Source organism: Scyliorhinus canicula, chromosome 3 (assembly GCF_902713615.1).
Source record: "Scyliorhinus canicula chromosome 3, sScyCan1.1, whole genome shotgun sequence".
Taxonomy (NCBI): Eukaryota; Metazoa; Chordata; class Chondrichthyes; order Carcharhiniformes; family Scyliorhinidae; genus Scyliorhinus; species Scyliorhinus canicula.
In genome coordinates this window covers 111,428,516-111,451,904 of record NC_052148.1, presented here as the reverse complement: position 1 = coordinate 111,451,904, position 23,389 = coordinate 111,428,516, and the positions used below count along the sequence as shown (strand labels likewise).

General features: G+C 48.4%; 1 protein-coding gene and 1 pseudogene across 4 annotated transcripts in view; both read left to right on the top strand.

Annotated features, from left to right (window-relative positions):
- The window catches only part of LOC119962883 (calcium uptake protein 3, mitochondrial-like), a 211,743-nt gene that overhangs the window by 170,009 nt on the left and 18,345 nt on the right, over positions 1 to 23,389 (top strand). For all 4 annotated transcript variants that reach the window (XM_038791113.1, XM_038791114.1, XM_038791115.1 and 1 more), the window contains 2 exons: positions 4,264 to 4,372; positions 8,013 to 8,170. In XM_038791113.1, coding sequence (XP_038647041.1) covers positions 4,264 to 4,372; positions 8,013 to 8,170 — 267 coding nt within the window. The remainder of the gene's footprint in view (positions 1 to 4,263; positions 4,373 to 8,012; positions 8,171 to 23,389) is intronic.
- Positions 10,260 to 11,521, top strand: LOC119962884 (annotated as a pseudogene).

Below are 23,389 nucleotides of genomic sequence, written 5' to 3'. Positions count from 1 at the left end.
TCGATGCCGGGATTCTCCGCTCGCGCCGCTTTTGACATCAGCGTCAGAACTTGGCCGCGGGATTGGAAAATCCCGGCCCTTGTAGGAGGAGATAGAAAAATGCCTTGTGCTTTGGGTAGAGATGATGCAATTAAGGGGTGGAACCAGGTCTGTATGTCGTTTTAGTTTGCCATACGATTTAAGTCTGTCAAGAAGTGTCTTTCAGTTTATTCTTGAAAGGTTCTCGCCAAGGCCTCTGCACAGAGAAAAGCAAGTAAACCTGATTGTTAACTTTATTTATAAGGTGTTAATTGAACTATATTGATTTGCTCAATTGAAATATGGGGTGGGATTCTCCTACCTCCCGCAGGGTCGGAGAATTGCCCGAGGCCAGCGTCAATCCCGCCCCCCGCCGTGTCCCGAATTCTCAACCACCAGAGATTCGGTGGGGGCGGGAATCACTCCGGTCGGCAGGCCCCCCGTGGCGATTCTCTGGCCCGCAATGGGCCCCCCGCCGCTGTCAAGTCTCTCCCGCTGGCGGGAATCAAAACACCTACCTGACCGGCGCGGGCGGGCGCCGGGGTCCCGGGGGGGTGGGGGGGGGGGGCATGGGGGGATCTGACGCCGGGGGGGTGCCCCCACGGTGGCCTCTCCCGTGATCGTGGCCCACCAATCGGCGGGTGGGCCTGTGCCGTGGGGGCACTCTTTTTCTTCCGCCTTCGCCGTGGTCTTCACCATGGCGGAGGCGGAAGAGACCCCCTCACCTGCGCATGCACCGGGACGACGTCAGCAGCCGCTGACGCTCCGACGAACGCGTGGACTTAGGCCGGCCGGCGAAGTCCTTTCGGCCCCAGCTGGCGTGGCGCCAAAGGCCGTTCATGCCAGCCGGCGGAGCGCGAACCACTCCGCCGCGGGCTTAGCCCCTCAATGTGAGGGCTTGGCCCCTAAAGGTGCGGAGACTTCCGCACCTTTGGGGCAGCCCGACGCCAGAGTGGTTCACACCACTCCAACACGCCGGGATTCCCTGCCCCGCCGGGTAGGGGAGAATCCTGGCCATAGTGTGGCACGTGTCGGGAGTAAGTTAAAGTTTTTTCTTTTACTTTAGAACTGTTGTATCTGTTATCTGTAAACCTATTTGTTTGTTGCTAATGTTGTTAATTGTGTGTTTAAATCAATGTTTGTATTAACAGAAAGATACCTAATAGTCAGTGTTATCACTTCTGTGATGCAGTCACCTTTCCTCACAGTTTTACAAATTGCAATTAGTTGGGTTCTCATCCGGGATCCTACCACTATGAAGAGGTGTTTTTAAATGTAAAAACTGGTGTTGTTACAATGGTATAAAAGTGTCAATCAACCAGACTATAACAGAAGCCCTTAGCATTTGACACCTCTTAACCTTGTGCAAAAATAAATATTGAACCTTGACAAAATGATCATGAAAAAACCCAACTCTTATAACCTCATGAAGTTATCAATCCAGCAAAGTCAACACTTTCCCGCATCTTTAATGTCTGTGGTGCAGACAGCTGAACTGGGTCTCCACCCATCATGGAAGCTTCCCTGGAGTTGGAAATGCTTAGGAGGTCTGTTTGGATGCAGCTCCCCACTATTTTTCCACCCTACCACCTCCAAGCCACCATCACAGGGCTGGGAAAATTCAGCCTAATGGGTTTATACAGTTTGTATAGTGTCTCAAATCTGGCTATCCAAAAACCAGAGTTGTCAGAAAACCTGACATTTTTTTTAGAAAGTGCCTTCCATCACTTTTAATTGGGTAAATTTAAAAGAAAACCTAGCTGCACAATTCGGCTGGGTGCTACATTGGCACAGTGTGGCACCTGAGTTATCTCCTTCACCACTAGCATACCAGTCTATTCCCATGCTCTGAGCAATCCTTGATGCCACCTGACCTGGTTTGACCAGAACCACCTGGTCTGAAGTCTGAAATCCGGCATATTTTCGGCCTTGAATTTTCCAGTTTTGAGGCACTGCACCTGTATTGACAGAAAACCAGGGCCAGAATTTTATAGAGCGTGAGTGGGCGTGGGTTTGTCTGATCCGAACTCAAGTGAAACAACATCAGGCTTGCGTCCCGACATCATTGTGCCCTCACATGATATTATTGCAGGTTTAATGGGTTTGATTTCCTTTTTAATTGCCAGAGGGCATATGTGGGAGTCGGAAGCTTGCCAGCCGATAATTAAAAGGGCAATTAAGCAAATTAAACGTGCAATTGTCCCAAACTTTACATAGAACATAGAACATAGAACATAGAACAGTACAGCACAGAACAGGCCCTTCGGCCCTCAATGTTGTGCCGAGCCATGATCACCCTACTCAAACCCACGTATCCACCCTATACCCGTAACCCAACAACCCCCCCTTAACCTTACTTTTATTAGGACACTACGGGCAATTTAGCATGGCCAATCCACCTAACCCGCACATCTTTGGACTGTGGGAGGAAACCGGAGCACCCGGAGGAAACCCACGCACACAGGGGGAGGACGTGCAGACTCCACACAGACAGTGACCCAGCCGGGAATCGAACCTGGGACCCTGGAGCTGTGAAGCATTTATGCTAACCACCATGCTACCCTGCTGCCCGATGCTACCCCGCCTGTTTTACACTTGGCACATCGTTCAGTTGGCCAGATAGGTGGCGTTCACATTTTTTATCAATCCTGATCCACGGCAGGATAAAAGGCTGAAATTTTGTACATTATGTATTTACAAAAAAGAGCCTCAGTCAACTTCCCAGCATTGGTTAGAGTGATTTATGCATGACTGTCAGCAAACTGTTCAGTATTCACATATGTCAATTTTGACTTCTCTTGATAGCCCCAGGATGTTTATTTTAACTGATTCCTGTGGCATCCCATAGTGAGGACTCACCGGGTTCTTCATGCTGCTCGTGGGATAGATCTGCATCTGTGTTATGCCTATAAAACTACACCACATCTTGAAAGATTGACAATCGGGATGTCAGCATAAAGATTTGAGTGTCTAAACTGATTGAACAAGGTGAAAGAAAAAAGGAAAGTGAAGACGAATAATTGATTTAAAACCAAAAGTTTAAAATTGAAAGAATCAGCACTGAATTCAAACATTATTCTTTGCAATCACCTGCTTGGTTCATAAATCTAGGTAATAAAATTAATCCTGATGAAATGGTGAAAGCACAACATTCAGATTGTTCTATAGGCAAGTGTTTTCTGAAGCAATGGGAGCATGTTTCAGGCTAGCTGACCCTTAATTGACCAACTAATGGGAAATTCTCCCAACCCCATGGACGGAGGTGAACACCAAGGCTGCATCAGCCCACAGTGATCGGCTGCACTCACCGACCAAATATCCTAGTAATATCCCAGGAGTAATTTGTCTGCTGACTCCTCAATCGGGGATGGTGCTTGGTTTAAAGAAATCTAAAAGCACAAAGAATGTAAAGTTTCTTTTTAATGTAATGTTCCCTGCTTTTCTGTTTACATTGAGTAAAATGCTGCATTTTCAAACTTTTCCTGTGGAAGAAAATAAAGTATGGAAAGCAGAAATTATATTTATTTGATATGAACACGTGTGCAAATTGTGCACTTCTTCTTAGCTGGTGTGTTCTGTTCACAATGGTACTTAACCACACCAAAAAAGCTGGATGGAGATACTAATTGGCTGTGGTTCTGTTATTTACTTAATTCTTGCAGTTTTTTTGTATTTACTGTTTTATTACAAAAATACTTACTTTAGAAGTTATTTTTTCTTAGATTTTAGCTTGCTTTCTTGACTTCAGAAGTATATAAATAAGGTAGTGGCTGATGTTGTGCAATATTCTAAAGGTTGAAATTTTCAGACAAACATGAGCAAATCTTTTATTTGGTGTCAAAAGTCAAAAGATCTGCCTTAGAGGGCTATGTTTATAGACACTAAAAGTTGCCTGAGCGCTGTAAGTAAACAATTAGTACTTGGCACTCATTAAAGAGTGTGTTTTTTTCCAAAATTTTATTTCAGTTGAATTGTGTTAAAAAGAACAGGTGAAAGAATCTTTGACCTAATCTGTGGAAAGTTTACTGACCTTCAGAGATTTTTCACTCTGAGTGATCATCAAGTCTAGTATTAACCTTCTATTGCTGGGTCATATCACACATGAAGTGTTAGATATGGAACCGCACAACAATAAATCAAATATAGTGCCCAATCAGATACAATTAAAGGCCTGTTAATTGAAACCTATATACCACTTGAGTCACAAAATGTTTCACTTATTAATTATTATGTATTTTGTTTTAGGGCATCACTTTTGATGAATTCAGATCATTTTTTCAATTCCTGAATAACTTGGAGGATTTTGCCATTGCAATGCAAATGTATAATTTTGCAAATCGATCAATTGGGCAAGGTGAGTAAAGCTGTATAATACTAGTACAATGATTTCAATTTTTAAAATTTGTTCACGGGACATGGGTATCTCTGGCTGGGCCAGCATTTTTGTCCATCCCTAATTGCCCTTAAACTAAGTGCTTGCTAGGCCGTTTCAGAGGGAATTTAAGAGTCAACTACTTGGTTTGATTTGGGGAAAAGGAATTTTATGAACCTCCCAGTTCTTCTGGAGAAAAATAATTTTCCTACAGTTCCACACAGTATAAGATTGGCCTTATCAACACCCTCATAAAAAGGCCGAAGCCATTTGCACAGTGAGCTCGCTTGATGCTGAAATAGTGTACATCGAAGCCATCCTGCAGGATAACAGCTATCATGATCAGGTTATTGCTCGATGTATATTGCACAAATTCATGAATGGGCCAGTCTATCACAGATTACCCTGGAGCAGTAAGGTGTCTCAAACTTTTGAGCAACAGGTGAAGCTGGCAGTTTGTCACTTATAATCATGCAATATCAACACGAGTGGTATTCTCCAATAGCAGGATTCTGCCATCAAGCCAAAGAGCCTGTTTCACAAATGCGTAGTATGGAATATGGTTTCCAGTGCTGACGTGATGGCAGCATGTAGGGTGTTCGTTCTAGCAACTGACAGATCTTATAAAACAGCACGTCTCCTCAGCTGATCACAACAGACACAGTACTGACCATACCTAACCAGCCCGTGCCTGCAAAACACAAAACATAGAGGGCGATTCTCCAAAATGGAGATCAAGTGTTCGCGCCGTTGTGACGCCGTTGCGTTTCACGATGGCGCAAAACGGGCACAGGCATGACTGATCCTGGCCCGCCAAATGGGCGCCGCACCAACCCGTGCATGTGCGCGGTACTTCTTCAACGCTCCGGCGCAACATGGCCCTGGAAGCGGAAGAAAGTGGGGGGGGGGGAAGCGAGCAGGGGAGGCCCGCCCGCCCGCCGATCGGTGAGCCCCAATCACGGGCCAGACCCCATCGGAGGCCCCCACACCCCCAGTGCAGGAGCGCTTTTCCCCGCCCCACAGGCCGCCCCCCCGACCCTTCACACAGAGTGCCCGCCGGCAGCGACCAGGGGTGAATGGCGCCGGCGGGACTTTGGCGTATCCGCTCGGCCCATCTGGGGCGGAGAATCAGCGGCCCTGCCGATTCCAGCGGCCGGCGCTGCGTCAAACGCACCAGCGCAAACGGCGCCGATTCTCTGCACCTCGAAGAATCGCGCGCCAGCGTCAGGGCGTCGTGGCGCGGTTGCGGCGATTCTCGGGCCCAGCCCGGGGCTCGGAGAATCGCCCCCATAGTACCTAACATTAGATGTGATTCTGTAATTGGTAACATTTGCTAAATAATCCGAATTGTGCCAAGAATTACTGCAAATCAATTTAAGATTAGGAGTCGGGATTAGTAGGCAAGATATGTAGAGGGACAGGTAATATTGAGGAAGCAGGGGAACTGCAGAAGAACTTGGACAGACTAGGAGAGTGGGCAAAGAAGTGGCAGATGGAATACAATGTAGAAAAGTGTAATGTTATGTGCACTTTGGAAGGAGGAATGGAGGCAGAGACTATTTTCTAAATGGGGAAATGCTTAGGAAATCAGATGCGCAAAGGGACTTGGGAGTCCTTGTTAACGATTCTCTTCAGGTTAACTTGCAGGTTCAGTTGGTAGTTAGGAAGGCAACTGCAATGTTAGCATTCATGTCGAGAGGGCTGGAATACAAGAGCAGGGTTGTACTTCTGAGGCTGTATAAGGCTCTCTGGTCATGCCCCATTTGAGTATTGTGAGCAACTTTGGGCTCTGTATCTAAGGAAGGATGTGCTGGCCTTGGAAAGGGTCCAGAGGAGGTTCACCAGAATGATCCCTGGAATGAAGAGCTTGTCGTATGAGGAACAATTGAGGACTCTGGGTCTGTACTCGTTGGAGTTTAGAAGGATGATGGGGGATCTTATTGAAACTTACAGGATACTGCGAGGTCTGGATAGAGTAGACATGGAGAGGATGTTTCCACTTGTAGGAAAAACTAGAACCAAAGGACACAATTTCAAACTAAAGGGACGATCCTTTAAAACAGAGATGAGGAGGCATTTCTTCAGCCAGAGAGTTGTAAATCTGTGGAACCCTTTGCCGCAGAAGGCTGTGGAGGCTAAATCACGGAGTGTCTTTAAGACAGAGATAGATAGGTTCTTGATTAGTATGGGGATTAGGGTTTCCAGGGAGAAGGCAGGAGAATGTGTATGAGAAAAATATCAGCCAAGATTGAAAGGCGGAGCAGACTCGATTGGCCGAGTGTCCTAATTCTGCTCCTATACCTTACGGTCTTATGGCTCGCAGTGTGGCTCACTTATGCAAGAAACTCCATATATTCACACACCTGACCCTGTTCTTTGCAGACAGAAGGAGGATGGCCAGGTATTGCATCTTTCTCACCTAAACAAAAGTTTGGGGAACAGCCATTCCCTAGTTCATTGTCCATGGCAATGCCTTGATCAATCAAAGTAGATCTGCCTGGTTTTAATGTGAACAAAAGCTTGGCAGTTAACTGTTGCTTAGTGCATTCTCCATGGCAATGCCTCTACCTATCAGAGTCAGATTGCCAAAATCAACTCTCTGCTTATGAAGTATTAGTTGTTGTTCCCTTAATTATTGGTATTCTTGTGAAGTGTCCTGAAAAGTGCAAGACAAAAACCATTTATCAGCAATGTAGAAGTTCTGTACTACCAAACAACTCAAAAATAATTTTGTTCAGAAATTCATTTGAACCTTTATGATTTTATTCGCAAGTAGGCTTTCCGCATCAAAGTATGCTTTACGCAGTTAATTTTTTAGCTATGAGCATAATTTTAAATAATGAATAGTGAGGCAATTTCAATTTTCATATTATACACAGACAATTTTTTTTAATGTTCTTAAGGTTATATGGTTAGTGACCTGAATGTGGTAGATAGAAAATGAAATAGTAATGAAGGTGATAATGATTTGACCAGAAAATATATAACATAATTTGGCTCACAATGCAGTTTTGGTAGCAAATTGGGAGGAAATGCAAATTAGATCAAAGAATGCATCTTCTGTCATGTGCATGCGCAAATTAACTATTTGTGTAGAAAATTGCCACAGTAATTAAAATTTAATAGTAAGTTCTATCTCTTCCTGAAAGTTTTACTAAATCTCTGATTGCTGAGATATTTTTTTCATAAATAATTTGCTCATTCAAATCATATTTTCTTGGATGTGGTGTGTACATAATTTCTGAAAAGGTTGCCTTTCTCAAGTCCACCATTAAATTTGCAAAACAACCGTGTGGGGTTTGCATATTCTCCCCATGTCTGCGTGGGTTTCACCCCCACAACCCAAAAGGTGTGCAGGTTAGGTGGATTGGCCACGCTAAATTGCCCCTTAATTGGAGAAAAAAATAATTGGGAACTCTAAATTTTAAAAACATTGCAAAACATTTAGACAATTTTGAAGGTTAATTTTCATTTTATACTTTTTTAGGTATTGAAGTCATTTTTTAAATTTATGTTGGTAATTTAGAAAATTTAATGAGGTTGTTAACTGGGTTTTCAAGCTTTGTACTTTATAAGAAAGATGATTTCTTACTTTTAATTCTTTTTTGGCATGTATATACAGATGAATTCAAGCGTGCTGTGTATGTGGCCACAGACCTTAAGCTTTCTTCACACTTGGTAAATACAGTTTTCAAAATCTTTGATGTGGACAAAGATGATCAACTAAGTTACAAAGAATTCATTGGTGTTATGAAAGATCGACTGCACAGAGGATTTAGGGTAAGCATATATATTTTTATAAAAGATTAATGGTAAATTGCTTTGAAAGAATATTTGCTTATCTTTACAGCTTAATAGGTGATAATTACCTTAGAATCTTGCAATCTGAAAACGCATATTACATCATTAATGCATTTGAGAACAACTGGAATGCCAAGCACGTGTAACTGAGGTAAACAGTAGCACTGCTGGATTAGCCCAGTGTTATCTCAAACCTCTATTTAATGTTTAAACTTTCAAGGATACCTTTATAAAATTTTGTCAGGTGAGTAACCATTTTGTTTTCAAATCTTGTATTCTTTGAGAGTATGGGCTCTTTAAGTGGACCATCCACTGTTGACATTCAAAATCACTCTGAAATGTTTTTATTATGTTGTCTGATAAAGTCACATTACTGAGATACAGTGACTTTATAGTTACGTTTGATCTTGTAATCATACTTAGTAGAATGGCTCTCTTTTTAAAAATAAATTCCTAAAGACATTCCTACAGTTGTTTCAATTTAACATAGAATCCCTAGAATCTCTACTGTGCAGAAGGCTAGTGATTGGAAACAAACCTGTTGGACTTTAACCTGGTGTTGTTAGACTTCTTACTGTGCCCACTCCAGTCGAACGCCGGCATTTCCACATCGTGCAGAAGAAGGACAATTGGCCCATCAAGTCAGTACCGACCCTCTGAAAAAGCACCGTACCTGGACTCACACCTGCACCCTATCCCTGTAACCCCACCTAACCCGAACATCTTTGGACTGTAGGAGGAAACCGGAGCACCCAGAGGAAACCCATGCAGACACGGAAAGAATGTGCAAACTCCACATAGTCACCCAAGGCAGGAACTGAACTTTGAGTTGCTGGGGCTGTGAGGCAGCAGTGTTGACCACTGTGCCGCCGTGCTGCCATATGTGGTAAAACTATATTTAAAAGAATATAAATGTATAATTAATTTTCCAGGGTTAGTCTCCATATTTAAGGAAAGATATACTTACATTGGAGGTGGTACAGCGAAGGTTCATTAAATTGATCCCTGGGATGAGGGGGTTGGCCTGTGATGAGGCTGAGTAAATTGAGCCTACATTTTCTGGTGTTCGGAAGAATGAGAGGTAATCTGATTAAAACGACAAAATTCTGAATGGACTTGATAAGGTGGACACTCAGAGGTTTTTTCTGCTGATCAGAGTATGTATAACATGGGAGTGCAGTCTCTGGATAAAGAGCCAACCACTTAGGACTGTCATGAACCACGCTGCTGGTATCTGCGAGGGTATCCCAACTTGAAACACCAGTTCGGGGGGGGGGGGGGGGGGGGGGGGGTATAGTTTTTTCTCCGGAATGATGTGAGGAGTCACGTGGAACCCCAGTGAGAATAATCAGGCCAGTAATTGTGAGACAATTTTTAAAGACTGTCCCACCAACATCTCAAGGCCATATTCATCTTGTTGCAATAAAAGGGTTACTGAACCAACGTCGCTAGCATCCACCGCCAGTTTAAACTCCTTGTTGTAATTGGGTGCTGCTAACACTAGGTTTGTTGTCAACACCGTTTTTAAATGTTCAGTGCTATTTGACAGTCCTCCATCCAGTTAAAGTGCGGGTTCTTCTTTAAGAGCTCTTTGAGTGGTGCTACCATACTGCTAAAATTTGGCACAAACTTAAGGTAGAATTGGTCTCATGCCCAGAAATTTTACAATCTTTTTCCATTGGTGGGTTTTGTGAAGTCCCAAATGGCCTGTATTGTTACATCTCTTGGGGCCATTTGACCATGTACCACTGTGTATCCCAATTATGAAATTTGGTCCTGAGCTATTGCGCTTTTTGCTAGATTCATCACAAGATTGACTTCTTAAAAGCAGTCAAACAGTTCCATTAGGTGGTGTAGATATTCTTCCCAACTCTGGCTGAACACCACTAAGTCATCAATGTATATGATACAGTGGCTCAATTCTTGAACCACTGTTCGTGAGCCTTTGAACTTTGAATTGTCCTTGTGGCAGAGATCTTTTCCCCCTCAGTCAAAAGTCCAGGCTGTCCGGCCGATGGAAGCAGCGATGGCTCCGGGCTGTCCGGCGGGTGGAAGCAGCGATGGCTCTGGGCAGTCCGGCGGGTGGAAGCAGCGATGTGGCTCCGGGCTGAGCGTGCGCTGAGTGCCAGTGTCCGAGTTGGCTTGCGATTTCAGTCAACCATCAGGGCTTCGGCAGTTGTATTGAAGGCAAGCCCAGCAGCACCTGGGTTCAATTTTGAACTCACAGATGAGTAGAAAGAGTTCCAGACCACAGCACAGAAATTTGCTTGGAAGGAGATGGTTCCTGCAGCTGCTGAGTACAAGAGGTGTGGGGAGTTACCTGTTCCACTTATCAAGGGAGTATGGGAGCTGGGTCTGATGAACACACACATCTCCGTGAATTGCGGTGGAATGGGGCTTGGCATCTTTGATTCCTGTCTCATAACTGAGGAAATACGATACGGTTGTACTTTCATTCAGACTGCAATTGAGGCCAACTCATTGGGGAAAATGCCAGTCATCCCAGCAGGCAATGAGGAACAGCAGATGAAGTACTTGGGGTGAATGACAGAGGCTCCTCTGATGTGTGCATATTGTGTGCTTTGACAAAGGGTCATCTGGACTCGAAACATTAGCTCTTTTCGCTCCCTACAGATGCTGCCAGACCTGCTGAGATTTTCCAGCATTTCTCTTTTGGCAAGGCTGTTTTCTTTTTGCAGCCCACTCGAATCCAGATCCCAAAGCCTCTGCCGGCAAGGACTTCACTGGGTTCATTATGGATGCTGACTCTCCTGGAATCCAGATTGGAAGAAAGGAGATGAACATGGGTCAGCGATGCTCAGGTACCATAGACATTGTCTCTGAAGATGTGCGAGTGCCCAAGGAGAACGTCCTCGTTGGAGAGGGGGCTGGCATCAAAATTGCAGTGGGAGCATTTGATTAAACCAGACCACTGGTAGCTGCTGGAGCAGTTGGTTTAGGCCAGAGAGCTTTAGATGAAGCTACCAAATATGCTTTGGAAAGTTACTTGCAGAGCATCATTTCCTTCCTGCTGGCGGAAATGGCTCTGAAGATGGAATTGGCCCAGTTAAGCTACTAGAGAGCGCCTGGGAAGTGGACATGGGGCGGAAGAACACTTACTACGCCTCCATAGCAAATGCCTTTGCAGGCGACATTGCCAATCAGGTTGCCAGTGATGCCGTCCAGATTTTTGGAGGCAACAAGTTTGACAATGAATACCCTGTGGAGAAACTGATGAGAGATGCTAAAATCTACCAGATCTATGAAGGCACTGCTCCGATCCAGAGACTGATTATTGCGCGGGAGCATATTGAGAAATACAAGCAGTGAAGGAACCGTATGTTCAGAGTCCAGTGCTAATATTGTGATCTAACTATGTATCCGTCAGTGACAAACAATGCAATTTGCTGCTCCACACAGCCCTCCTTCTCTTTCTATGCAACTGGGAAAGGGGTTTAAGCATTAAAACCCATTGCTGCCCAATTGAAGTTTACTTTTCCCGAGAACAAAGCCTTTTTTCTATTGACTAACATTTTCTCCAACTGACTTAAGGTATGCAGGTTAGGTGGATGGTTCATGCTAAATTGCCCCATAGTGTCCAAAAATTAGGTGGGGTTGCTGGGCTACAGGGATAGGGTGGAGGTGTGGGCTTTCAGGGGCCGGTGTAGACCCGATGAGCCGAATGGTCTCCTTCTGCACTGTAAATTTTATGATTCGATGAAAAGTATTTGCTAATAGCCCTTTAGCAAGTCTATTTTGATGATGAATTTCGACCATCCAATGCTTTTGATGCAGTTTTCCAAATGTGGAACAGGAAACAAATCGCTCTTATCTATGGTACTCTCCAGCCTGTAGTCCACGCACAGTCTCTGGGTTCCAACCGATTTGAGCACCATGACGATATGGGAACTCCAATCACTGGAACTCAACTCAATAATGTCATTAGAATCATAGAATCCCTAGTGCAGAAGGAGGCCATTCGGCCCATTGAGTCTGGACCGACCTTCAGAAAGAGCAGCCTAATCTAGGCCCACTCCGCTGCCCCATCCCCTTAACCCTGCTACCTCACTAAAACTTTGGACACCAAGGGGCAATTTAGCATGTCCAATCCACTTAACCTGCACATCTTTGGAGGAATTCAGAGCACCCGGGCGAAACCTACGCAATCTCTCGGTGCTGCACTTTTCTGCAGCCTTTCTCCATTTACTTTCAGTCTGTAAAAGTAGGGTTCAAATGTCTTATGGCAATTTCATCTGTTTAGCTATTTCCTCAGAAGCAGAAAAAATGTCTCTGCATCCTTTTCATCAAATTTTGGGAGAGCTTGTACGTATCTGATCATCTCCCAACTAGTTTCCTGTCTAGAACCACCTTCCTCCGCCATCTGCTCTAACCTTTATGGTTTTTGCTGCTTGTGTGCAGGATTGGAAGTCTCTCTTTCTCTGTCTTTTTCTTCTCATGTGGCTTGCTCCATTTCTCTTTTAAACTCCCTTTTCTTTCCTCCCATTCTCATTATGAATCATGCTCTTTCTCTTTCCTCTTTTTCCTCCCTTTCATCTCTCTTTCCTCTTGTTTCCACTCTCTTTCCTTTCACTCCCTCTCTTTTTCCTGCATTTCTAACTTAATTTCTATGTCTCTTTGTAATTGAAGCCTAGCTAATTCAATTTTTTCACTTCTTGAAATATTGGGTACAGCGTTTTTAAATTATGCTTTCAATTATCTCAGCCTCCTTGGCCCCTGCAGATAAGACTGCATCCAATTTAGCTGTCAGTTCCATCAGTTTGCTTTTAGGCACATTTTTCAAACTTGCTATGGTTACATTGTCTACTTCCATGTAAGATCGAGCTGGAGAAAGAGCCCTTTTTGCAGCCTTCTTGCTTTAAATAACACATTTTCACTTGATTCCACTCGCCCTCTGGACTTGCTGGACCCTCGCCGGTGCCACCTGTCCTCCAGCCTCCGGCTGGTCCTGTGGGTTCTTCCAAGCTCATACTCCAGCCCCTCCTGGTCCAGCTCCTGCTCGGAGGTGCCACATGTTCCTCCTCCAGTACGTCGCCCCACTGCTGTGCCAGGTAGTGGAGGGCACAGGAGACCATAACAAAGCGAGGCGGGTCCTCCAGAGGGTGTATTGCAGATTGCAGTGCACCGCCAGAGCGGTCAAGGCATCAAACTGCATTTTGAGGAATCCAGCTCTACGACAGCTGTGCCGCGAATACGGTGGTCTCCTCGGAGCTCCCCTCCGAGGCGCCGGCACTGTCGGATGAGGATCCTGCGGGAGAATGGATATATGGTCAGTTCTGCATGGCATTAACAACTCGCGTGTATCAGGTCATCTGGGTGGGGCCAGTGGATCCTCACCTCTGTGCCGTACGTGACCTTCAGGGCCCCTTCCTCATAGGGGGTGAGGGCTCTGATGTCCGGCACACCACCGCCCGTCTGGATTATCTCCTGTCTGTTGTATTCCAACTTCTCCTGCCGGGAGGAGACACAGAACGGGCACTATGAGCTGTATGCGCTGTTCATTGCGGGAGTGGTGTTGCTCGTTCTGGTGAGTGTGCTTTACACTCAATTGGCTTTGTTTTATTACCTTGCTCTAGAGTCGCCAGGTATCTTTATGATACCACCACGAGGTTCAAGTTCAAGTGCTGATCAATAACTCGGTATACCAATTAGTAAGGTTCAAATCAAAACACGTTTATTATATACACAGTTAATCGCTACTCATGCATAAACACTACAAAACTAGACTATCTCTACCACTACAGGCCAATACTTATCTTTGGAAAAGAACCCACTGGGTCAGGGAACAATGGCCTCTTGTTCAATCCTGGGACTGCGGGCTTCCAACTGGTACGGACTAAGGGTCAGGAGCGCCTATCTTGTAGAGTGCGTTGACTGGACACTTGTTGATGTAGCTGTTAGCCAGGCCTCTCCTTCTCACGGTCAAGAGTTCTTCCAAGCTGCTAAGATGTTCTGCTGGGAGGGCCGGCTAAGAGAGTGAATTGAACTTGGGACCTGTCTTTTATAGGCCCCAGGGACTTCGCACCCTTTTGGCCGCACCCCGTTCCTGCCTCCAATCGATTGGTTCACGTACCAATCGATCGGTTTGAATTCCCCCAATATTGGGGCTGTTCCCTGATCGCTGGGCGTTCCTTGGGTGCTCGTTAGCCTCTTTTGTCTTGGACTCCTGCTGGCGCCGAGGAGTCTGACTTGTTTTGACCGTTCTCGATTGTTACCATTGTGCCCGGGAATCGCTCATTAATATTCAGATTGCTGGTTTCAATGCTGTCTTCTTTCTGCGAGTCGAATATACGGGAAAACTTTGCAAACTGCTTGCTTCTCTGAGCCTGTCCATTTTTCCCTGAGTTCTTTGCGAATCTCCATTTTAAACTAGGGAAGTGGCCAACCCAGGTGGCTACAGTGGGAGATGGGGAGATGGTGTGTATGGAGGGGGAAGGGGAGTATGGGGTGGGTGATGGGGAGTATGGGGGAGGGGAATTGGGCGTGAGGGGAGTGGCATGGGTGGTACTGCTGGACATTGGTGAGCCAGGTCCAGAAAGGTGCTGGGCGGGAGTGGTGCCAGGCACATGCTCGGGGGTTGGGGGTTTGAGGTGGAAGGCGGGGCCGGTGCCAGAGGGCTGATGGAAACCCACCAATGCAGCCGGTGGAGGTCATTGACCTCCTTAGTGCACTGGGTGTCGGTCCTCCTGGTGACACACCCCGAGCTGACGCCCGCTGCCACTTCCTCCCAGGTGGCACTGGCTGCCCTGTGGCAGACCCTCGGGGGAACAGGGCATCCCGTCTGCTTCCCATAAAGCATGGGCTGGTCTGCTCGGTGGCATGGCTGGAAGCTGTGTGAGGTTGCCTGTGCAGGAGCGGTTGCAGCGCTGCTCCCCCTCGTTTGTGGGGGCTGGTGAGCGCAGTCCTGGTGCATCAGCGGGCAGATCATCATTTGTGACATGAAGCCCATCGGGCCTCGTTAAGTGAACCAATTAACATTTTATAGTGTTTATGGCCTCGTTGGGCTGAGTGTTGGGAAGTTTGCGGCAGTTCCCACTCGCTACCAAACTTCTCCATTTAATCGCACCCATCGTCTCACCAAGCTGAAATATAATTAACTTCCAAGGGAATCCCCTTAATCAAAACAAAATTACATTAGCCCAAGCTTTTACAATGGCTAATTGCACCTCTGGCTCCTAAAACCTTTGTTGTCTTTCAAACTGAGATTTAAAAAAAAACATGACTTCCGCAATCAAACACACTCTAACCCACTTCACCAAATACGTATAATCCAGTGTAGCTGAAATTCCTACATTCATTAAATTACAATATTGCCTATTGGTGCCATCAACAAATTTGGCTATGTAGTTCAATATAGAACATAGAACATAGAACAGTACAGCACAGAACAGGCCCTTCGGCCCTCGATGTTGTGCCGAGCAATGATCACCCTACTTAAACCCACGTAACCCGTAACCCAACAATCCCCCCATTAACCTTACACTATGGGCAATTTAGCATGGCCAATCCACCTAACCCGCACATCTTTGGACCGTGGGAGGAAACCGGAGCACCCGGAGGAAACCCACGCACACACGGGGAGGACATGCAGACTCCACACAGACAGTGACCCAGCCGGGAATCGAACCTGGGACCCTGGAGCTGTGAAGCATTGATGCTAACCACCATGCTACCGTGAGGCCCCAATATCTTCTGATCTGAGCTGTTAATGAATACCGGAAATATTTGAGGCTCGAACATCGATTCTTTCAGAACACCACCAGTCACATCTTACCAATCAAAGTGTCTGCCCATTATCTCCACTCTCTGTCTCCTCCCGATCAGCTAATTTCTTAACCAGGTCAATAACTTCCCTTCAATTCATGGAAATTCAGCTTTGGCCTCTTCTAAAGGACATTATTTTTTTTTTTTTAAATAATTTTTATTGAAATTTTAACAAAATATAAACATCACAACAATATTAACAAAACAACCGTGGTAAAAACCCAGCTAAAGGACATTATTAAATGTGTTCTATTAGTTCATATAAGTGGCATTCCTAGAAATTCCCCAGTCTGCTACTTTCGTCACATTCGCAAAAAGTTCAATAAGGTTCGTCAGGCATGACCTACCGTTAGCTCTCTGATTGGCTGAAAACTTTCAAGGAATTTAGTCACCTAATCCCTAATCATATATTCCAGCAATTTCCTGACATAGATGTTAAGCTAACTGGTCTATAATTCCCTGGTTTCCCTCGCACGTAATGAGGCTTGGCTGTAGACCCAGGACAATAAACGCATTAGCTCAGTAGGGGGTTCTCTTTTGACAACTGAAGTGAATTGTTAACTTGGCTTTATCAACATCTTTAACTTCTTTCTGTGATCTCTTTTGTCAATGTCTTAATATTTATTTGAAAAATATTAAGAGGTGTGAAGTGTTTCAAGCTTCTGTTAGTGATAGTTTCATTGTATGTCTCATGGACATTTTTATAGAGTTTTTATTCCCAAAAGAAGATTTGTGAAAGCGTGTTTTTCTCTCTGCGCTGATCCACACTTGCCATTGTTATTAAATGGCTCATTGATTATATACATAGTACACCTGCAATGGAAGGAAATTGAGTTGGCTTGGAGGGTATGAGGGGCCAGTTGGGGTGGGTTTTGGGTGGGGGAATGTTGGCACGGAAATGGCAACGATAAAACTTTTTGAACTTGCCTTTCACAAAGTTCCCAAATCCAGACTAAGGGGCCATAAACCCAGAGTCCTGGAAAAGCTGACCAGACTCCATGACAATTGCAGGTGCTCGGCGATGCCAACCGCCGTAATGCAATAGGCCTGGTCGGGAGTGTATGGTTCAGGCTCGCTACCCACACACTTAACCTGTGCCAGTGAAAATTGGGAGCACTGGAAATAGAGTGGGAATCTTAGAATGAGGGCCTATCTTCCATTTTTAAATGGCAATTTAGGATTGGGACGAGGTGAAATTTCCTCACTCAACAGGAGGTATTCCCCCCCCCGCGGCGGGAACTGTGCGGGAACGCTGGGGGGGGGGGGGGGGCTGTGAGGGGGGGGAGGGGGCTCCGATGAGATCTGGCCCGCAATCGGGGCCCATCGATAGACGGGCCGGCCTCCTTCCGCAGCTGGCCCCAGAACACCGGCGCCATGTTGGTGAGGGGCCAGCATGCGTAAGAAGTTCCCCGCGCATGTGCAGGATGGCGCGGCCCAACTGCGCATGCGCAGGAATGAGCTTCCCCAACTGCACATGCACGAGTTGGCGCGGCGCCCATTTGACGGCGCATAAGGACGCTGGACCGGCGTGAATCACTCCAGCGCCGTGCTTATGCCCTGTGGGGACCAGAATAGGTCATGCCCGGGCCCTGTTCGCGCCGTCGTGAAATGCAACGCCGTTCACGACGTCGCGGGCACTTAGTCCCGGGAGCGGAGAATCCTACCCAACATGTTTCAGTCTTTGAAATTCTCTCCCTTTGAGGACTGTGGATGCTCAGTGGTTGAGTAAATTAAAGACTGAGATTGATCAGATTTTTGGATTCCAAAGAAATCAAAGGACATAGGAGTCAATCAGGACAATGGAATTGAGGGCAAAGATTTGCCTTGATCTTGTTGAATGGCAGAGCAGGCCAACGGGTCTAATGGCTTACTCCTCTGATTTCTGAAGTTCGTATGACAGGTGTGAATGGAGCAGTGCAAGAACAATAGTATGGCATAAGACATCAAAGCAGTGGTGATGAAGCAAAATGATTGACCATATCAAACATTGGAGAGCCTGAAGGTGACAAGGAGATGTAATGCACAGAGAATGTTATTTGAGACTTCAAGCCCATAAGATAATTTTTATACTGTAATTGTGGAGTGATCTGGACAGTTTTGAGTGACGTGGTACATGGATGGCATTTACAGGATTAGGTTTCTCCCCGTGTTTGCGTGGGTTTCTCCCCCACAGCCCAAAAATGTGCAGGCTAGGTGGATTGGCCAAGCTAAATTGCCCGTTAATTGGAAAAAATGAATTGGGTACTCTAAATTTATTTTTTTTAAATCCATGTACCGCCTCACTCAAAACTGTCCAGATCACACCACAATACCACAATCACTGTATAAAAATTTTCTTGTGGGCTTGAAGTCCCAAATTCCATTTGGAGAGACGATTTTGGGCGGGATTCTCTGACCTCTGGGCGGGATTCTCTGACCTCGCACCGGGTTGGAGAATGTCCGGGGGGGGCGCAAATCCGCTCTGAAACTGGTCCTCTGATTCTTTGGCAACCGGAGAAACGGCACAGTCGGCCTGCCGCCGGTCAGGGGCCGCTCAATGCGCCCCCCCCCCCAAACGATTCTACCCATGCGATGGGCCGAGTGCCCGCCGAGTTAGACCAAGTAGCGTCGTTCTCGTGTGGGCCTACCCGGCGGGACATCAGCGTTCATGCTGCGGGGGGGCGGCCTGGTGGAGGGGGGATCCGACTCCGGGTGGGGGGGCAGTGGGCTCCACGGTGGCTTGGCCTGCGATCGGGGCCTACCAATCGGCGGGCAGGCTTATCCCGGTGGGGTCCTATGTTCCTCCGCGCCCAGCCCCTGTAGGTCTCCGCCATGTTGCGTCGGCAGACAGCAACCCACGTGCATGCGTGAACTTGCGCCGGCTGTGGTGCGCATGCGCGGACCTGCGTCACCCGTGCCGTGCCTGTATCAGCAGCTGGAGCAGCGTGAGGCTCTCCAGTGCTGTGCTGGCCCCCTGTGCGGTGCAGGATCGCTGATCCTAGGGGCCAGATGACACCGTCGTAAAACGCTCCGGCGTTTACGCCGGCGTAAACACTTAGACCCAGGATTGGAGAATCCCGCCCTTTTTTTTTTTTAAATAATTTTTATTGAAAGAGTTTTTCCATACAGACATTTACCCCTACTAATTTTTAAATTATTTACAACACAATCCCTCTAGGCAAATATCCCTCCCTCGCCCGCCCTCTCGCGCGCACCAGTCCTCCCCCCCCCCCCCCCCCCCCCCAAGCAACAACTTAACAAACAAGGCAGCCTACAGTTTCAGACATGAGCAGCGAGCAGACTTGCCCGCGTTACAGTCGTGCATGTCCCCCCACGACCATTGCTGCCCCCCCCCCTCCCCTCCCCCCCCCCCCCCCCCCCCCCCCCTCCCCCCCGGGTTGCTGCTGCCACGACCCCGAACGCCTATCTCTGATCTAAAAAGTCAAGGAAAGGTTGCCACCGCCTGGAGAATCCCTGTACCGACCCTCTCAGGGCAAATTTGATCCTTTCTAGCTGAATATAGCTAGCCATATCGTTAATCCAAGTTTCAACGCTTGGAGGCAGCAGGGTAGCATGGTGGTTAGCATAAATGCTTCACAGCTCCAGGGTCCCAGGTTCGATTCCCGGCTGGGTCACTGTCTGTGTGGAGTCTGCACGTCCTCCCCCTGTGTGCGTGGGTTTCCTCCGGGTGCTCCGGTTTCCTCCCACAGTCCAAAGATGTGCGGGTTAGGTGGATTGGCCATGATAAATTGCCCGTAGTGTCCTAATAAAAGTAAGGTTAAGGGGGGGGGGTTGTTGAGTTACGGGTATAGGGTGGATACGTGGGTTTGACTAGGGTGATCATGGCTCGGCACAACATTGAGGGCCGAAGGGCCTGTTCTGTGCTGTACTGTTCTATGTTCTATGAGGCCTCGCGTCCTTCCATTGAATTAATATCCTTCGTCGAGCCACTAGGGACGCAAAGGCCAGTATTCCGGCCTCCCTAGCCTCCTGTACCCCCGGTTCTACCCCGACCCCAAAGATCGCAAGCCCCCATCCTGGTTTGACCCTGGACCCCACCACCTTCGACACCGTCCTTGCCACCCCCTTCCAGAACCCTTCCAGCACCGGACATGCCCAGAACATATGCACATGGTTCGCTGGGCTTCCCAGACATCTGACACACCTGTCCTCACCCCCAAAGAACCGGCTCATCCTTGTCCCCGTCATGTGAGCTCTATGCAGCACCTTAAATTGAATGAGGCTCAGCCTCGCACACGAGGAGGAAGAATTGACCTTCTCCAGTGCATCCGCCCACGTCCCGTCTTCTATCTGCTCTCCCAGCTCCCCTTCCCACTTGGCTTTCAGCTCCTCCCCTGATGCTTCTTCCGCCTCCTGCATTATCTTGTAGATGTCTGATATCTTCCCCCCTCCGACCCAGACCCCCGAGAGCACCCTATCACTCGCCCCCTTACTGGGGAGCAGGGGGAACCCCTCCACCTGCCGCCTAGCAAATGCCTTCACTTGTAAATATCTGAACATGTTTCCCGGGGGAGCTCAAACTTCTCCTCCAGCCCTCCCAGGCTCGCAAACCTCCCCTCTATAAACAGGTCCTTCAGCTGCCGTATGCCCACCCTGTACCAGCTCTGAAATCCCCCGTCGATGTTCCCCGGGATGAATCTATGGTTCCCTCTTATTGGCGCCGCCAACAGACCTCCCATTTCCCCCCTGTGTCGCCTCCACTGCCCCCATATCTTGAGGGTGGCCGCCACCACCGGGCTCGTGGTGTACCTCGTGGGGGGGAGCGGCCATGGTGCCGTTACTAGGGCCCCCAGGCTTGTGTTGCCACAGGACGCCCTCTCCATTCGTTTCCAAGCTGCCCCCTCCCCTTCCATCATCCACTTGCGCACCATTGACACATTTGCCGCCCAGTAATACCCCGAGAGATTGGGTAGTGCCAGCCCTCCACTGTCCCTACTCCGCTCCAAAAAGACCCTCCTCACCCTTGGGGTGCCGTGCGCCCACACGTAGCTCATGATGCTACTCGTCACCTTTTTGAAGAAGGCCCTAGGGAGGAAGATGGGCAAGCACTGAAATAAAAACAAGAACCTTGGGAGGACCGTCATTTTGATTGACTGCACCCTCCCCGCCAGCGACAACGGTACCATGTCCCACCTCTTAAATTCCTCCTCCATCTGTTCCACCAGCCTGGAAAAGTTCAACTTGTGGAGGGTCCCCCAGTTCCTTGCCACCTGCACCCCTAAGTACCTAAAGCTCTTTCCTGCTCGCTTGAAGGGGAGTCTCCCAATACCCTCTCCCTGGTCCCCCGGGTGTATCACAAAAACCTCGCTTTTGCCCAAATTTAGTTTGTGCCCCGAAAAGTCCCCAAACTCTGCTAATAGTTCCATTATCTCCGTCATTCCCCCTTCTGGGTCTGCCACGTACAGCAGTAGATCATCCGCATACAGCGATACTCGATGTTCCTCCCCTCCCCATGTCAGTCCTCTCCACCCCCCTGAACCCCTCAGTGCCATCGCCAACGGTTCAATCGCCAGTGCGAAAAGTAGGGGGGATAGGGGACATCCCTGCCTGGTCCCTCGGTGGAGCCCGAAATACTCCGACCTCCTCCCGTTTGTCACTACACTCGCCGTCGGGGCCGAGTAGAGCAACTTCACCCACTTAATAAACCCTTCCCCAAACCCAAACCGTTCCAACGTCTCCCACAGGTACTCCCACTCCACCCTATCGAATGCCTTCTCCGCGTCCAGCGCTACCACTATCTCAGCCTCCCCCTCCACTGCCGGCATCATAATTACATTCAGCAATCTCCGCACGTTCGTGTTGAGCTGCCGCCCCTTCACGAACCCCGTCTGGTCCTCATGGATTACCCCTGGCACACAATCCTCTATTCTAGCTGCCAGGATCTTTGCCAGCAACTTGGCATCCACGTTCAGAAGCGAGATAGGCCTGTAGGACCCGCACTGCACGGGGTCTTTATCCCGCTTCAATATCAGGGAGATCAGAGCCTGCGACATTGTCGGGGGCAGAACCCCCCCCCTCTCGCGCCTCATTAAAGGCTCGTACCAGTACCGGTCCCACCAAGTCCACATTTTTCTTGTAGAATTCCACCGGGAACCCATCTGGCCCCGGCGCCTTCCCCGCTTGCATCTGATCTATTCCCTTGACTAGCTCCTCTAGCCCTATTGGCGCCCCCAGCCCTTCTACCAGCCCCTCCTGGACCCTTGGGAACCTCAATTTGCTTAGGAAGTCCTCCATTCCCCCTCTCCTCGTCGGCGGCTCAGACCGATACAACTCCTTGTAAAAATCCCTGAAGACCCCATTCACTTCTTGCCCCTTCTGCACTACCTTCCCGCCCCTCTCCTTCACTCCCCCAATCTCCCTAGCCGCATCTCGTTTGCGAAGCTGGTGTGCCAGCATCCTGCTCGCCTTTTCCCCATACTCATAGACCGCGCCCTGTGCCCTTCTCCACTGCGTCTCTGCCTTCCTGGTGGTCAGCAGGTCGAACTTGACCTGCAGGCTGCGCCGTTCTCCCAGCAGCCCCTCCTCTGGTGCCTCCGCATATCTCCTATCCACTTCCAATAGCTCCCCCACCAGCCTCTCCCTCTCCTGCCTCTCCTTTCTTTCTCTGTGTGCCCTTATGGAGATCAGCTCTCCCCTGATCACTGCCTTCAGGGCCTCCCAGACCATCCCCACCTGCACCTCACCCGTGTCATTCAAGTCCAGATAGCTCTCAATGCTCTTCCGGACCCTTTTACACACCTCGTCGTCCGCTAACAGCCCCACATCCAGCCGCCACAGCGGGCGCTGGTCCCGCGCCTCCCCCATTTCCACATCCACCCAATGTGGTGCATGATCAGAGATCGCAATGGCCGAGTACTCAGCTTCCTGTACCCTCGGGATCAGCCCCCTGCTCAACACGAAGAAATCGATTCTGGAGTACACTCTATGGACGTGGGAGAAAAAGGAATACTCCCTCGCCCTCGGCCTACCAAACCTCCATGGGTCTACTCCTCCCATCTGCTCCATGTACCCCCTCAGCACTTCTGCCGCTGCCGGCCTCCTATTGGTCCTTGAGCTCGATCTGTCTAGCCCGGGGTCCAGCACTGTGTTAAAGTCCCCCCCCATGATCAAGCCCCCTGCCTCCAGTCCCGGAATGAGGCCCAATAGGCGCCTCATAAAACCCGCGTCATCCCAGTTCGGGGCATATACGTTGACCATCACCACTTTCTCCCCCTGCAGCTTACCCTTCACCATCACATACCTACCCTCCTTATCCGCCACCACCTCCTCCGCCACGAACAACACCCTCTTTCCCACCAGAATCGCCACCCCCCGGTTCTTTGCGTCCAATCCAGAGTGGAACACCTGTCCCACCCACCCCCTTCTCAGGCGAACCTGGTCCACTACCTTCAAATGGGTCTCCTGTAACATTGCTAC